This window comes from Pithys albifrons, chromosome 26 (genome assembly GCF_047495875.1).
Source record: "Pithys albifrons albifrons isolate INPA30051 chromosome 26, PitAlb_v1, whole genome shotgun sequence".
Taxonomy (NCBI): Eukaryota; Metazoa; Chordata; class Aves; order Passeriformes; family Thamnophilidae; genus Pithys; species Pithys albifrons.
The window spans coordinates 6,825,863-6,842,792 of NC_092483.1; the positions used below are offsets into that span (position 1 = coordinate 6,825,863).

Below are 16,930 nucleotides of genomic sequence, written 5' to 3' on the forward strand. Positions count from 1 at the left end.
TTCTAAAAATAGGAGCATGTGTTTGCTTTCATTATATTGTTTTTTAAAATATTGTGTACTTTTGGAGGAAAAAGATGTACAGTCTTAAACTCCCTAATTTTAGAAAAACAATACGACTTTAACGTTCTTTATGATCTTTTAGAAGTCATCAACTCAGACAAAGTGGCTCTTGACACTATGGATATATAACCAGCACTGACAAAGATAATTAAGCTTGTCAATTAGAATACTGCTTCAAGGTTAAAGTTTCTATTGCAGAAGCTAATCTGAGAAAAGTTAGCAGAGGATTACTTGCTTTTCTTATCTCTATGTACAAACCAATTCCATATGCTGATACCCAGTTGCAGAGCTAGTTTATCACAAACAAGAATTTACAGGATTTTAACTGAAACATTTACACAAAAGACCCTTAACAAATAATGAATCCTCCACAAATAATGGAAAGCTTAATAACATACCTTGCTCTACATCACTGGCCACTTGACAGCCTCTAAATTTGTGTGAATCAGATTCCAAAAGTGGTAACGCAGGGTGAATAGGTGATTCAGAGGTTACTTCTTTCTCTGTTTTTTCTTCTTGATACAGTAACGTATTGTTTACTGTATAAATAAATCTCCTGGATCTCTTTCTCAAGTTGGATAACATATTCAGGCTTTCAAAGCCAGACTTTGCAAGAGTATTTTCACAATTTATTAAATGTAGGTCATCACAATTATCTGGAGATGTGTCACTACACATAAATGGGTGAGACAGGACATCAGTTACAACAGATTTAGAAGTTGTTTTTAAATGCTTGGAAAAGCTGCCATTGTAGACTACAGAATACTCCGTGACATTTTTACGTTCAATTACAAAAGAATTACAGTTTAAGAAGCTCATTTTGGAAACCTCGGCCACACATCCTTTTACTAACTTTGGATCCTGAACACTCAGAGACACAGATTTTACTGGAGTTATTTCCAACGTTGGGTTGTTTTCAGCATTTTCCATTTCACAGCACTTTTCTGACAAACTGACACTCCACAGCTTTTGTGCTGTTGTCGAGTCTGGAGTATTCAGCAAAGATGTTTCCACAGCATCACCCTTGGTCATTAGTACTGACTTTTCTCCTAAATTTTCCCCTCTGTGTAAGTCGGAGGGTGGAGAGCTACATACAGACATCTCCAAGTGAGTTATGTCAAGGTCGGGTAAGTTCAGCTGAGACCACTGGCTCGATGAAGGTTGCACAGCTTCTTTCACAGGCTTCTCATTGTGTGTCCTATAATCTTGCAAATTTCCTGTGACTGTAAAGGACTCCAATTCCTTTTCATGTCCTGTTAAACAGCCATCTTTACCATCTCCTGGATCTTCACCAGTGTTTTGGAGTAAAGAACCATTCATATCAGTAGAGTGGCTTTTTTCAGTCCACTTATTTGTTTTCACTTCCTGTGAAATGCCAATCTTTCTTCTATTAGGATGCTCAGGGGGAACATCCTCCTTTCCTTGTGCTTTATCTGTGTTTATCTCACATTTCTCTACTGCATCCAGAGCATGTGGCATCAGCAGAGAAGTTCTGCTGGACTCAGCGGGCATGTTGAGTGTGTCCTCAAAGCTTTCCATCTCACCAAGTAAGCCAGCTAACATTTCTGACTCTGAAGGCAGGGAGGGAAAGAAGTAAAAAGGTAAGTTTTAGGAAATAACTTAGGAATAGGATTGTGCTTTTATAGGTAAATACAGCTTTCAATTTTATAGTCATTACTTTTACTCAGGAGCAACTTTGTAAAGATAACTCTGAGCAGCTGTTAGAGGAAAGAGAAGGCAAAGGACACACATGCACACTCCTGGCCTACTGAGGACTGTAGTGGTTAAGGTTTCCAGGATGAAACCCAGCTTCTCTAAAGAGGGGGCTTTTTCCCCAAAGGACAGGACAGGAGAGCGAGTGGTAAATTTGATAAATCTCTAGATTTTTTTCTTCCAAAATTTATACCTGATGGGGTATCGGACACATTAAGAAGCTGCCTATTTTTATCCATAACTGGCAGCTAAGGAAAGTGTTTTGTAAGGATTAATTTATTAAACTGTCTTCCACTGTGATATAGAATAGTATAGTATCTAGAAAGATTTCAAAAATATTCTCAGTCTCTTAATTGATTGGGAGGCTTTTAAGTAGTTCCAAGACTGGCATAAATATTTGAAAAATAATAAGAATTTTTTGTTTGTGCATAGATATAGTATGCCATGGGGGAAAAAAACCCCCAAACTCCACTTTATAGACAGTCTTACAAGCTTATACACACCAAATAAAAATATCACCTTCTCAGGATCTTTTATCCTGTAATAATTTGTCAATAGAGCTTTCTAAAAAGACACAGCTTTTTCCTTAAACAAGACACATTACTTTTTTGTATGATATAAACATACAAATGTATGTATTTGAACATACAATATAAAAATAGCACTGTGTATTGCTCTGCAAGCAGTAATGCTTCCCGATCCCAGAATTTTCAACCCTCCTTGTCAAATTCTAAACTGATTCTTACCCAATTCTTACACGCACCACCAAACATTTTTTTAGGGCAGTCCATTCAATCCAGATAAGGAGACATACATACAATGCTAAGGATACATTGTCCTGTCTAGCCTATGTGAATCCCTATAGCACCCTTTTACATCCATGCACGCTGAACAAACTTCTGTTTGTATTCTTCCCTTCTGCCATCACTTCTGAACTAAAATCAAAAAGCTCCCACTGAACTGTACATTTTCACCTGTTTACTAACATGACCTCAAAACACACAACGAAAACACTTTTTTACCCCTTGTCTGCATATGTTCTGCATTCATTTAAAAAAAACCCAAATATTTCTTTTTTCTGAAGGATTTGTCAAATTTTGACCTACCTATTTTGGATAGGTGAAAAAAAACAAAGAAAGGATATAACAAGTTCAAAAAACAAGCTCACCACAGAATGAGTGTTGGGGTGAAACTTCATGATCAAGCTAAACCTGTCCAATAGCTAGAAGCGGTAGTCTTGCTCCCCCTTGAGCCTGTACCACTTTTTTCTCTCAGCTTTCCCACAGAGTCCCACGTCTTCAGCTACAGTGAACACACTTCACAGTACTAATCCAAAACACTTCACAGCACTAACCTGGTTGTCATCCAGCTTAACTAGGACAGTGATTTAATTCACTGACTCAGCAGACATTCTTTTTTTTAAGGCTAGATTAGTTTTACAAATTTGAATCAATTCACAAAGCGGGAGTACAAAGCTGGCAGAATAAGCCATAACAGCAGCCCAAGACATAGAGCTTTATCTTCAGTTTTGCTTCACAGTATACAATGCATACCCAGATCTTGGGTGTCCTCTTCAGCATTTAGCTTGACTGTCTCTGGTACCAACAGCATACTTGTGTCACTTATCTCAGAACCTTTATCATGGATGGAAAAAGTGTTCTGCAAAACCTGTAAAGCAAAGACAAAAGCTGTTATATTACATACCAGTGAGTGTCACTTTAACAGGAAAACAGCAACACTCTGAACATTTCCTGCAGTACTTGAATAGTGCTGCATCTCTTAAAATGAGAGGTAACATTTTCACAGGTACATTTGAATAACAAATAAGAAGATAATCTGTATTTTCAATGCAAATCAGGTTCCATCCTATAGTCAAGGACAGTGAATAGGTTCAGCAGTTCACTGTAAGCCTCTCAAAAGCCAACAAAGGAGATATGGGGAAGGGCAAAGACCTTTTGCTTATTTCAACTCGAAACTGCTTGTTAACTGTGAAGCTTCAGGTCGTTAAAAATCAAACAAACTTGTAATTGAATCCTTTTAGTGCCATCCTCAGTTTTCAGTCTGAATAATCATTTAGCTTTCATATATACAGAGTAAAATTACAATTATGCAAGAACTCTCCCTAACACTATCAAAGGACTGAAATTCAAACTCAATTTCAACTCTTGGTGTAGTGGTTGAGCACAAAAAGTTATTCCCAAAGACTAACTTCCAAAAGTTTGGCAGAAGTGGGAGAAAAACAAGCCAAACAACCCTCAGATAAATAGCATATTGCAATTCCTATGTTTGATTTCTCTCTGAATGATGCCCATTGCTGCTGAATCCAGGTGGGTTTGGTGGGGATTTTTTTGGTTTTGTTTGGGCTTCTTTTTAATAAACACAGCAAAAAATATTTCTCTGAGAGGGTTATTTGTGAGAATACAGTCTACAGACTTGTTTTGTCAGCAGTAACTTTTTAAAAGCAGCCAGAGTAGACAGCTTAAAATGAAAATGACAGAATTTTTCTCTCTTGGCTCAAGGAACATAAACATGTAATGGAATAGGTTAACTGAAATTAAAGAACATGGCTCTTAAAACTACTTACTGTATCAGCTCTTCCATCCTGTTGCTTTGCTTCAGAAACAGAAGAATTGTCTCTAGCTTTAGGAGAAAGACAAGTCAATTTATTTACTCCCAATTCATGTGCTGAGTGTGTTCGAATTCAGTTTTGTTTCATGAGAGTTTCCATTGGATTATTTTACATGCCACTCCAATCTGTAAACGCAAAAAACCCTACTAAACCTAACTAAAAATTCTAACTAGAAAGTCCTACAGGTGAGGCTGAGGGACAGTGTGCAAAACCAGTTTCATAATTGCAAAAAAAAGCCCAAATCAGGTTGTGGTTTCTGCTATGTAGGTTGACCAGTTACCACCCTGAGAACATCACTCCATTCCCCTTTCAAGCAGTTATCCATGGCACTACTCCCTGTTTTTTACTGTCCAAAGATCTGGATGAGACCTTCAAATCTCTGTCAGGAATTTGGTTTTTTCCCTCATTTGCTCTCAAAATAGCAGTACTGTCTCTACCTATGTTGCAAAAGGAAAAAGTGAACCCTATTTTTAAAATATCAAAACAGCAGTGTATTACAAGAATCATAGAATCAATTGGGTTGGAAAAGACCTCCAAGATCATCAAGTCCAACCCTTGGTCCAACTCCAGTCCATTTACCAGATCATGGCACTCAGTGCCACGTCCAGTCTCAGTTTAAAAAACTCCAGGGATGGTGAATCCACCACCTCTCTGGGCAGCCCATTCCAATGCCTGATTACTCCCTCTGGAAAGAATTTTTTTCTGATCTCCAACTTAAATTTCCCCTGGCAGAGCTTGAGGCCATGCCCCCTTGTCCTATTGCTGACTGCCTTTCAAAGACATGGCATCTAGGTTCTATATAGCAGCTCTTGCTTTACACATGTGTCAGGTGGAAGAGAGTGGCCATCACTATTATAAAATCCTAGGCTCATCCAAGAAGTGGGAGAATGAGAGCTCAGACCATAGCTCACCTTCCAGAACATCATTATTAAGGTAGGGGTACTTCCCCCAGCCTTTCTATTTGGCTGACTTCTTTCTGGACCAATGAACACCCAAAATGGCACAATCAATAGTCTTGTGAATAGCACCACTCCTTCCCTTTCTGAACAGATTCCCAATTCTAGCATTCATTCTTCATGTGCTTTATGTGCTTTATACAGTGATAGTTTAACATAAAAAAGAGCAATGTCAGGAGATAAGTACAAACCCAGGTCATCCCATTTTCTTAAGAGTTTTCATCAACAAATCATACCCTCTTTCTATGTTTTGCTATGTTATTTCTAAATTTATATTCCCTAATGCCTCAAATAAAGAAGAAAACTTTGAAAAAGTTTTCTGGTTAGGGCTGCATTATTTGAAGTCACCCACTAAGCATCACTGTTAAGAGTTTTTTCTTTTTTAATTAAAAAAACAAACAGTTCACACTGAATGAATTTCCAGTGTCAAAACCAGAATTTTTCAACCCTTAGCAATTGTTCATGCTCAGAAATAAATACCTATTATCACTGTTTCACCAAGTGTAGGAGGTGTGGCTAAGGAACTTGACCAGGACATATCTGAATCCACTTCTGCTCCCAGACTTTCAGAAATGCATTTTGGAGTTCTGACCTAGAAATACATTTAACAATTACATATATAATTTCTATGTCGAATTCTAAATGTACTACTCAGGAAAAGGAAACAAAACACATAAATAAAATATGTACCTCCAAAAGTTTTGGTGTGCAAAACAAGCTTCCATATGGTCCTAAAAAAGATTATATAAAAAGGATATTGAACAATAACTAAAAAATAAGGATTTTTAGCTAGATATATTTTGTAGAACCCAAAAGGGAAAATACAAACCAGGCATATTATTTCTCTGAGGTGTTCTGTAAGTATTCCTTAAAATAGCTGGACTGCAAAACAAAATGAAACCCAGAATATTAATTTTACTTCTCCATTTCTGAAAACAATTCAATATTTCAATATATTGCATATATCACCAACATATCCATTGCCATCTCCATTAGTGTCTTTCTTTGTAACCATGGCTATTTCCCTGACTAGATAAAATTTTGATTTCTCCTACTCATCAGTCAGTATTTTAAACCTTACCATAAGTCTATTACAAACTGTAAAAAGCTTCTTTTGTGAAACATGTTCATTTTCAGTCATGCTTTTTCTGACAATTAACAAATTTCAACATAATCACACATTTTGTAATATGCTGCATGAAACTAGGGAAATTGGCTTAACTGATTTTAATTAAAATTAGTTTAATTGGTTTTATAATCAACATGAGTACTTTGATCCTGAAATATAGACATTTAAGTGTCAAAATAAGGCCATTACTAAAGCAAATCTCAGTAAATATTATAAACAGCTTTACAGAAGCACATGATACATCAGTACTACTCTTTCTTTGGATGTTGAGGGTTTGGAAAGCTGAAATAATGCCAACAAATGACATATTCCAGCTGTGAGAGAGTAAAAAAATAAAAGGAAGATCACTTGAAATCAAGGAAATGTTCAAAATTGTCTAGTCTATTATTTTAACTCACTTGGCAACCTACAAGTATCATAAACATACCAGACATACAAGATTATTTCCTGCTATGAAAAAATTTAACAGTCAAATATGGTGGATTGAATAGTGCTTTTTGATTAAAATCCAGTTTATTTTCTATTTGTGTAGACATATTTACCATACCTAGCAGCAAGGCCGTTGCAGCAGGTACCAGGAGGAGAAGCAAGTATTTCATTTTCTTGGTCTATTTTTCTTCTTGTGATACTTGGGCTTATCAAATTCTCTCTGTCTACAACACAGAATATAATAATCAACACAACTTTGCAAAACTACAAATAACTGTTCCAACTCTGAAGTTTAAAGACAAGCTTTTAAAAAAATATTATGTGACTGAAAACAAACACCCAATGCTGATTTCTCCTCTGGTATTTTAAATAGATTCAAATTTTAAATCCAAACAATGCCAAACATATCTCAACTGCAGAGCCAAAAAAGTCGCTCATTACGTCCCCTTATTCACTTGGTATCATTCAAGTCATATATCCCATTTCAGTTTTAATACACTGCATTGTGTCTTTCTTGTAATTTCAGGAAGTTATTCTTAGAAGAAACACAATACATGCAAACACAGGATTGCACCAGCTTTCCCTCAAATTTACTAAGTCATACACTTCTTGATTCTGAAGCAGCAGAAAGCAAAAACTATTTCTTGAACTGTTGGTAGAATCATTGTCACTGGCTGCAGCACCTGTTTATATGGGAAGCCTTTCCAGGCCAAAGAGAAAGAGTGTGCCCACCAAAGCAGCAGAATCCTCTGAATGGTGAGCCCCTTACAGGAACAAGTACCTACTCAAAGGAATTCCTACTCAAAAATTTCCAAACAACTTTAATATCAGGAATTACACCTTGGTTTCTGACTCGCTCTCTGCTTTTGAGTTCCTGAGCCCACATGCACAGCACAGTTGCATCCCAGTACCATACCAAGGGGAAATCCATCAGCTCCCACTCATGCTCTTGTTTTCACAAGAGGAAAAACCTGGGCTACATGAGCCATTTGGCTCTGACCAAGAAAACTGGAAGATCTCAGGCCAGTCACAGGTAAACTAACCATTTTGAAACAAGAAGAATCATAAGGTTCCTTTGTTTGCCATTTATGAAATGCTACAAAGAACTTCCTGGTGACCTAACACTGTAAAATCCAAATAGCTACATTTAGAAGAAACATGTTCTCAGCTGAGAATACACTGGGCAGAAGCTCAGCAGTAAACCTCAGAAAAACCAAGAGGGTAACAATACTCCATGGAAGCACTGTTATAAAGGATATTTGCAAAGCAGCACATTCCTGCCTTTTTACAGACTTTGCTTTAGGATCTATGAAAAATTCTGGTAATAAAGGAGTCTTGTAACCTGTTTAGAAAAGCTTATCAGGAGGGCATAGACCCAGGAGCTGTACAAATCAGGTGCTTCAGGAATGGGGTTAAGACATTCTCCCATAGAACAGATAAACAATCTTGCATACATTCCTTATACAAAAAAATACTTCTCTCTGTCCAGGGAGGATGGGTACATCAGAAAGGAGCAGAGTGACATATAATTGCATGACATCCTTGAGATTTGGAACTAATGTAATGAGAAGCAGATGATGAAATTCCTTTTATTTCCAAATGCAAACATATCTCTTCTTTCCATGACAGTTTTAGTAACTCAAAGAGCTTAGTGCTTCTAAACCTTTCCAAGAGAGGTTACGGAATACCCTAAGATCAAATCATACTTTAGCATGGTAAGGAAAATTCTCTCTTGAAAAGATCTTCAGAGATTTTGCATAAAACAAAATGACATGGCTGAAAAAATTCACACTGATTCTCAGTCAACAGGTTACACTAATAAGCTCATATCTTCTTATATTAACAATATTTAAAGTATTTGGACCACAACGGCATCTTTTATATAGGGAATTTTGCATATATATTACAAGTTTATCACAAGGTTGAATTCATTAATTCTGTGTTTTTACAGATGGTCTTCAAAAGACTATTAAAATAAGCTTTTTAGTCACACAATTCCTACAGTAGCATTATCTGTTACTGTAGCAATCATCACCTACAATAACAAAAGGTTAAAAAAAAGTATCTTGCTTCTGAAGAGACAAGCAGCCTTTAAGTACCACTTTAAAAAAAATTACTCACTCCTTCCTATTTTTTTCTGATCCAGTTCTTTTTCAGGAGAAGAACAAGGTGGCAATATTGCATTTTGTTCTTTAAAGATCAGTGGAGTTGATGCCAGCTGACTGTATGTAGAGAGTTTTGTCCTTGGAGTTTTAAAAGATGCTTGATCCAGCCAGCCAGAGGGAGCATCAAGCTCTCTGAACGATTTAGGTTCATATGGAGGTGCTTCTGCACTGAATTCTTCAAACCAGTTGAGACTGATAGGCCCTAAATCTAGTAAGAAAAACATACAGAAAACCACATGAAAAAAGATCCTCCCTGCAGGATGTGGAAATACATCAGGTAAAACAAGTTGCTCTGCCCATTGCCATACCTCTGTTTAGTTTTAGATGCCTTTGAACTGACCCACAAAACATAAAAGAATGTCTAACTAATTTCTAAGACCATTACCAAAACTAACCAAAGAGCAAAAAAAACCATCCAGTTTGTTTGAAATGAAAAGTATTCTCCAGATTTTAGTGTCTCTTATTTTGCTCAGATTGGCAAGTTAAACAGGTTCCTTTTAACATTAGCAACTCATTAATAACTAGGACAGGTGCATTTGGCAAAAGACTAAACCTGGTCTGCATGTGGCTACAGATGGAGGCAGCAGCTAACACAAGTACAAAAAGTACTAAGCACACATCATGAAAAAAACTACAAATAAAAATTTAAAGAAAACTACACAAAGTAGATATTAGCAAATACAGATTAGCTAATAAGTTGCATAATACTTTCCTTTGGAACATACAGCACATGTGTATAAAATACCGATGCACAGAAAACAAACCTAATAAAATTATTTACTGTGGAGAAGCTGTACCTGATTCACTGCATTGTGCCTTGAATATGTCAAAGAAAGTTGGTCTTTCCACAGGTTTGCAAGCCATTTTCTCATCCATAACATTACTTGAACAGCTGTTGAGAAGCCCGAGAAGAAATAAGGAAACACTTTCGTGCACTGCTGTTCCAGTGTTGTGGCACTGCAAGTCCTAAGCCTGCTTTCCTCTATTTATTGGTGTGTCATAACCCAACTTGTTTAGCTTTAAGACTGTGATATGACCAACTTGGTGTGAAAACAAACAAGAAGAGCAGATGGAATTATGCCAGAGACAATAAAAATACTCGGCAAATGCAGGAGAAAACCGAGGTGGAAAGGGCAGAGCACTTTTGAGGTATTTTAAACACCAATCAAAACCCCCCACTCACTACTATATGCTAGGGTGGAATATATACTATCCCATATATACTCTTACAACAACTATTATAACTTACATGTCAAAAATTTGATTCAAAGCTGCTTTCAAGACGAGCAGACATTGCCAGTTTCATAGTAAAACCAGGCATAAATAAGGCTGACACGGAACTTTACCGTTCAATACGTTTATTGTTCCCACAGGGAAATCAGTTCCCCTCGCGATGACTGCGCTGTCTCACCACAACCATGGCGGGCACTTTAAAACAGGGCAAGGCCTGCCCACACACAGAAAACCAGCGAGTTTAACGCTTGTTCGGAAGTACATTTTACAAAGACGATGAGACCTGCGCACGCTGCGGCTGCTGAGGGAGCTCCTCCCGGGCCGGAGCGCGGCCTCGGGGGCGAGCCCGACACCCCTGCCCCGTCCGCACCCTCGCAGACCGCAGACCCCCGGCGGGCTGCGAGGGGAGGGGAGAGGAGCGGAGGGGAAGGGAAGCGAGGGGAGGGACACCCAGGGGCGGGCAGGGCCACACGCGGGGCAGTTACCCGCCGGCGGGGCGGCGGCCGCAGAATCGCCTCACGCAGGGGCAGGGGCGGGCAGGGGAGGAGGAGGGAGGCAGAGAAGGAAGGCAGGGAAGGAGGCGATGGGCACAGACCCGGCCCGACCGCCCAGTTCGAAGCTTGGCGCCACCCCCACCCCGCGCCTGCGCATCGGGAGCATCCGCCGCTCCCGCCCCGATCCGCAAGCACCTCCCGGGAAGGGCCGGCCCGGCCCCGCCGCTCTCTCCCGGGAAGCGCCGGCCCCGCCCCGCCGCTCCCTCCGGCCCGGCCCGGCCCGGCCCCGCCGCTCCCTCCCACCCGGCCCGGCCCCGCCCTCTCCCTCCCGCACAGCCCAGCGCACCGCGAGCTGACCCGCACGGCACACGCCGGGAGCGAGCCCCGAGCCCGCAGCTGCCCTCACGCCTCCCAGAGATGTGGGCGATGAGGGACCGCGGCCAGGGCTGGCACGGCGCATCCTGCTGTGCAGCACAGAATCATAGAATGGATTGGGTTGGAAAAGACCTCCGAGATCATCAAGTCCAACCCTTGGTCCAACTCCAGTCCATTTACCAGATCATGGCACTCAGTGCCACAGCCAATCTCAGTTTCAAAACCTCCAGGGATGGGGAATCCACCACCTCTCTGGGCAGGCCATTCCAATGCCTGATTACTCTCTCTGGAAAGAATTTTTTTCTGATATCCAACAGCAGCTAACTCTGACCTCCCTCCCAGGAAAAGGCTCCCGGTGAGCAGCAGTGCTACCGCGGAGTGTCATGGCCTGGGCGAGCCGCAGCCTTGGCTTTTCGGTGGTACTGTAGGCCTTGATACGTGAAATAACCATCGTGGTTGTGGATGCTACAATAAAGAGAATGTTGTTACCCTCCACGTGCACATCATTCCCGTTTCATCTCAACAAATTCTTGGCTTTGTCAATGAGTCCATGGAATAACTTCAAGTTGGGTGTAACATTTTTCTCGTCACCAGCCTTGAGTTTGCCATCTTCATTTTAGATGGATGTTCATCTACTCTCGTGCCATAAAGGGGTTTCTTCCTGCCTGTCCACACTAGTCCTTACTGTGCAGTTTTATCACATCACTTGCTCACTCATCTGTCACTTTCATCAGGTTCTTGTTATACAGTAATTTTCCATATTCCTTCTCCTTCCAACAAACCTATTTTAACTTCTAACCTTGCAGTGCTTTGAGGAGCTGCAAGTTCTTCCCAAAGCCTTTTAGAGGAAGCCAAACCATTGCTTTGAATGCTGCCACGTAGTTTCCAATTTAATCTCCATCCCACTTCCCAATGCACCCTAACAACTTACTCCTTTTGCAGCCACACTGCTGTCAGTAAGTTTTAACTTGGCCATCTTGATACCTTCTTTTTGCTATGAGTTGACACCAACAGTGCTTTGAAAAGCCAAGCACAACATGGATTCTTGAGACATCCTTTATTTACAATGAATGCGTTTCCTGAATCTTAACTTCTCTGTGTCCTGCAAAAATGCTGTTACTTACTAATTTATTTCAGACACTGGAAAAATCTTTCTCAAATACGCTGTGAACATTTAAAGACATCATCTCTACCAGCTCTTCTATAGCCCCTCTCTTGCTGGCCCATTGAATTTTATAAAGCAATGTATTTATAAAGATGGTGAGGAGTTGCACAAAGCAGTCACATCACAGCAGTTCCAAGGCTTTGAGGATTTTCTGGTCTCTAAAGGCTCACATACAGTTTGGATAATTTCATTATATGAATTTAACTGTATTACCTTAGACTTGAACTAAATTGATGTAATTATGGAAGAAGGACTATTAGTCTAATATGTAAATGCTTGTATTACCAACACTAATTATCAAAGAATCATAGAATCACAGAATCAGTTGGGTTGGAAGAGACCTCCGAAATCATCAAGTCCAACTTTTAATCCAACCCCACTCTGATTGCTAGATCATGGTACTAAGTGCCACATCCTATCTCACCTTAAAAACCTCCAGGATCGGAGAATCCACCACCTCCCTGGGCAGGCCATCATACAGGTATTAAGCCACTTTTCCCGGTATAACTGTTTCCCCTTACTTAGATTTTTATATACAAGTATATTCCACCTTTTCCTAAAACAGTTCAGTTCCTAGAAAAACTCCAGGTAGAACATTCCCGAGTAATGGAACAAGGGGGATACTCAGACCTTTTAATACCGGTAAAGACTTCTCAGAGGTGTATGTACTTGCCTGCATCCCCTCCTCAGCTTTCCTTGGGACACCCAGTTAATCCGGGTTCTGTCAGTTTCCCAAACCTCATTTTCCTTCTTATACGACCATGATCAGAAGGAGTTGGGAGCAGGCAGCTTCCCCTCCCTGCGAAGTCCGCGGTTAACCTAGCGATGGCTGAATTACATCTATTCATCATTACAGGGTAAAGAAGAGGCAAGCCGGCCTCTCTTTGTCATCAGCCCTCACTCCCCCAGCTGGTCCCAATTTCCCTATCAATTAGGAGCCATTAGCTGCTCAGATAAGATAAAGGCGGGACAGGGCGACAGGTAGGGCTGATTCTTCCAGGGTGCTGGCCATGGAGGGCTTTGTCTATTCCCCGTTCAGCATGTTCCGGGGCAGACCCACGCCGGACCGCAGCCGGGATCCAGCGGCCAGGCAGCCGAGTTGGAAACAGAGCAAGAGCGGCGGCATCAGCCCGTTCCCGGGGGGGCCGCTCACGCCGCTGCCACCCGAATACCTGGACAGCTACCGGCGGGCGTACCTGCAGGCGCTGGTGTCGCAGGTGAGCCCGGAGCAGGCGGCGCGGCCGGGCCGGGCGAGCACGAAGGAGGCGGCGGCGCAGGTGAGCCTGCGGGCCGACAAGGCGGTGCAGTGCTCGCTGGGGCCGGGCACGCTGCCGCGCCCCCGCCTCTTAGGCAACGCTGCCCTGCGCGCCCCGGGCCGCTTCGCCCTCTACTCACCCGCGCCCGATCGCCGCACCTTCGCGCTGCCCGAGCCCGCGGCCGCCCCGCAGGGCGCAGCGCCGCCCGAGCCTCCGGCACAGCACACCTTGACGGCCCAGGACGGCGACGAGAAGAAGCAGAAGGGCCCGGCGAGGGCTGTGCCAGCGGCCGGTTGGCGGCGGAAGGAGAGCGCGGCCCCGGGACAGCGAGCTGCCTTCCAGGTGCGCGGGGACGGGGCGGGGCCATAAATCCGGGCGGCCAGGAACCCATTCTTGAGCAGCACAGTGATCCCCAGCCTGGCGTCCTGCCCCGGGTGGGCTCTGTCTGCCCTTCAGCGAAAGACCCTCCAGCCCCTGAGAACCCATACGGGTCTATCATAGCATCGCAAAATGGTTTGGGTTGGAAGGGACCTTAAAGATGACCTAGTTCCAACCCCCTTGGCATGGGCAGGGATGCCACCGACTAGATCATGTTGGTCAGAGTCCCACCCAACGTGGTTTTGAACACTTCCAGGAATGGGGTGTCCACGACTTTTCCCGGCAGCCCCTTTCAGTGTCCCACCAACCTCAGGGAGAGAGCAGTAGCTAGGGAGCTGGGCTTGAGTATTCTTGGGGTGCTAGAAGGACGCTCAGTAAACTGTCTCTGCAGTTCTTGGAGCAGAAGTATGGCTATTTCCACTGCAAAGTCTGCAAGACCAGATGGGAGAGTGCTTATGTGTGGTGCATTTCTGGAAGCAACAAGGTAATTAAAGTAATTTTTTGCTCCTGAGACTTTCAATTGACAAATCAGGTCTTTTGGCACAAATTTAGGTATCTGTACTTAACACCTTGAATGAATTGCTGTAGTAACTGAGAACTTGCCTCTTTTAAGGTGTGCTTCAAGCAGCTGTGTCGCAAGTGCCAAAAGGGTTTCAATCCCTATCGAGTGGAAGCAATCCAGTGCCAGGTACGTTAGCAATTGACAGTCTTACCAGGATACAGTTATCACATACTCTAATAGTTTCCAGTTGTTGAATTTGATATTGACTTTATCTGAAAGATACCACAAGGGCTTTTAAGTGTGTCAGCCCAAATGTGTTGCTATGATTAAGGAAAACTAAATGTCAGTCTAACATGAAACAAGCACCTTTGATGCACTTCTAATAACATGTCTTGTTTCTTAAGATCTGTTCAAAGACTCGTTGCTCCTGCCCTCAGAAGAAAAGACACATTGATCTCAAGAGGCCACATCGCCAAGAACTTTGTGGCCGCTGCAAAGGGAAGAGGCTGTCCTGTGATAGCACTTACAGCTTCAAATATTTTGTCTGATCTGTGTGCCGTCTTCTGCAATGTTTTGGCTTTTAAGGCTTTTGACCTGGCATTGGATAATGGACAAAGACATTTGTATTATTTATAAAGTATATAACTTCACTGTATAATGCTATAAATAAAGTTCTTCATTGTATATACGCTGTAAATAAAGTTCAATAAAAATTTGCACTAGTTTGTTACCCCTTAGTTCTACTGTGCTTGGATGAAAGAGGGAAATATATGTGGAAGGAAACAACCTCTTTGATTTCCTAAAAAAAGTAGATTTTTTTTTTCAGTTGGCCTTGAAGGCACATTAATATTAAAGCTGCAATAATAAGTTTTTTTCTTCAGTCACTCAGACCAAACTAGGGTGGAACATGCAAATGTTCTGAATCGTGAAGTCTGGTGTAAATGCATTTGCAAATGTCTTCCACCTGCTGCTGTCAAATGTATAGCAAAAAAACCCCCACAGCTGTCTCTAAGCAAAGACTATCTGCTGGAAGACTATGGCTGTAGGACATGAGAGGAAAACCTTTTCAGTGGCAGTATCTGTGATGGAGCATAACAAATTCTGTAGACTTGATGTGTCCCCAGAGAGGCAGAACAAGTCCCTGTGCTCCTGGTTTAAACACAGGCTTGTGCCTCAGCAGCTTTCCAGTCATGTAAGGTATCTCCAGGGCAGGTGGCTTAAACATAACTGAAGAGAGTACCTGAGTGTGCTTTCAGGGACAGAAATTCTTAAAGCAAGTATGCCAGTGTGGTAGAAGCACAGTGGAGATCATTGCAGTTCATACTGTCTTAGGACATGAGTGAGGCTTTGTTGGGAATATTCTGATTTCTGCTCTACCTGAAGTTTAGAAATTATGCTAAAAAGGTAGATGGCTTTGTTTTATCTGTGAAGAATTATAGGATACTTCAGGGAGGAAGGAACTTCTGGAGGTCTTCACAGTCAGAAACTGCTTTTGTCACTGTAATCTTCCAAGTTGAGTTGTAACTACAGCCTGAGAAAAAAATCCTTGTATATCTCACTGTTTTCTGTCAGTGTAATAAATGGTGAGAAGAATGTCTTTTGGGAAGTGCTGATCACTGATACCATCTGCAATGGTATAGAATCAGACAAGAACACAATTTTCATAACATGCACATACTCTGTTGTGATTATATATGACTTTTATATTTTAGTTAAATGGATGTACTAATCCAAATTTCAAAGTTACTTCACAAAAATGGTAAGTGTATTTACAGCATGAATAAGTTACATAGAATAAAAGTGTCTCAGATGTGCAACAGATTTACATGCATACCTTTAACACTGGACAGCAGTTAAATGTAAGAAAAGACCCTATAGTTATGACTTTTATATATACATTACAAGTAAAATAAGACATCTCTTTAAAGAAACTTAACATGAGAACTTGCATTTTTTATACTCAAAAATTATATTAAATAAAAATATGCATGCTTAACAGTTCAAAAGATTTGACTCTGTGGAGGGACTTTCTTCTACAAAATGGCAAGTTAAATTAGATCAACCATCCTTTAATAGTATAAATATATTCATAAAAGCAACCCTCTAGTAAAAAGCAGCCAAGGTCCTTAAAAAAAAAAATCTACCAAGACCATTCATGATTCTTGGGGGGCCTAAGAACAGACCTCTGCAATATGATCCAGTACCTTCAGAGACAGTAGCCTAGTAACATTAGGAAATGTACTTTATAGCAGCTCGTTGTTTTAAGATACAGTAATCATATTCAAATTACAGTGTACTTTAAACTGTTGTCCATTTACAATTTGTTTCATATACACAGGCTCTCAGCTTTTGACCAACAAGTTTGCGAGATCCCATGGCCAGCTTCATTCTGCCCATCTTTCACTCAACTAAATAAGAGAAAAAAGGAAAAAATGTACAAGGTTTA

General features: G+C 41.3%; 2 protein-coding genes across 2 annotated transcripts in view; one reads left to right on the plus strand and one right to left on the minus strand.

Annotated features, from left to right (window-relative positions):
* The window catches only part of LOC139683032 (breast cancer type 2 susceptibility protein-like), a 35,601-nt gene extending 25,635 nt beyond the window's left edge, over nucleotides 1-9,966 (minus strand). Inside the window, 9 exon segments of the mRNA XM_071577738.1 lie at nucleotides 459-1,631; nucleotides 3,327-3,441; nucleotides 4,358-4,413; nucleotides 5,839-5,950; nucleotides 6,049-6,089; nucleotides 6,188-6,240; nucleotides 7,035-7,140; nucleotides 9,038-9,289; nucleotides 9,879-9,966. Of these exon segments, the coding sequence (XP_071433839.1) occupies nucleotides 459-1,631; nucleotides 3,327-3,441; nucleotides 4,358-4,413; nucleotides 5,839-5,950; nucleotides 6,049-6,089; nucleotides 6,188-6,240; nucleotides 7,035-7,140; nucleotides 9,038-9,289; nucleotides 9,879-9,957 (1,987 nt within the window). The 5' untranslated portion in view covers nucleotides 9,958-9,966.
* Nucleotides 9,967-13,358: 3,392 nt separating this feature from the next.
* LOC139683042 (zygote arrest protein 2.S-like) lies at nucleotides 13,359-15,203 on the plus strand. The gene is made up of 4 exons (XM_071577764.1): nucleotides 13,359-13,946; nucleotides 14,374-14,466; nucleotides 14,596-14,670; nucleotides 14,889-15,203. Exons 1-4 carry the CDS (start codon nucleotides 13,359-13,361, stop codon nucleotides 15,030-15,032), a joined length of 900 nt encoding a protein of 299 aa, XP_071433865.1. The 3' UTR covers nucleotides 15,033-15,203.
* The last annotated feature ends 1,727 nt before the right edge of the window (nucleotides 15,204-16,930 follow it).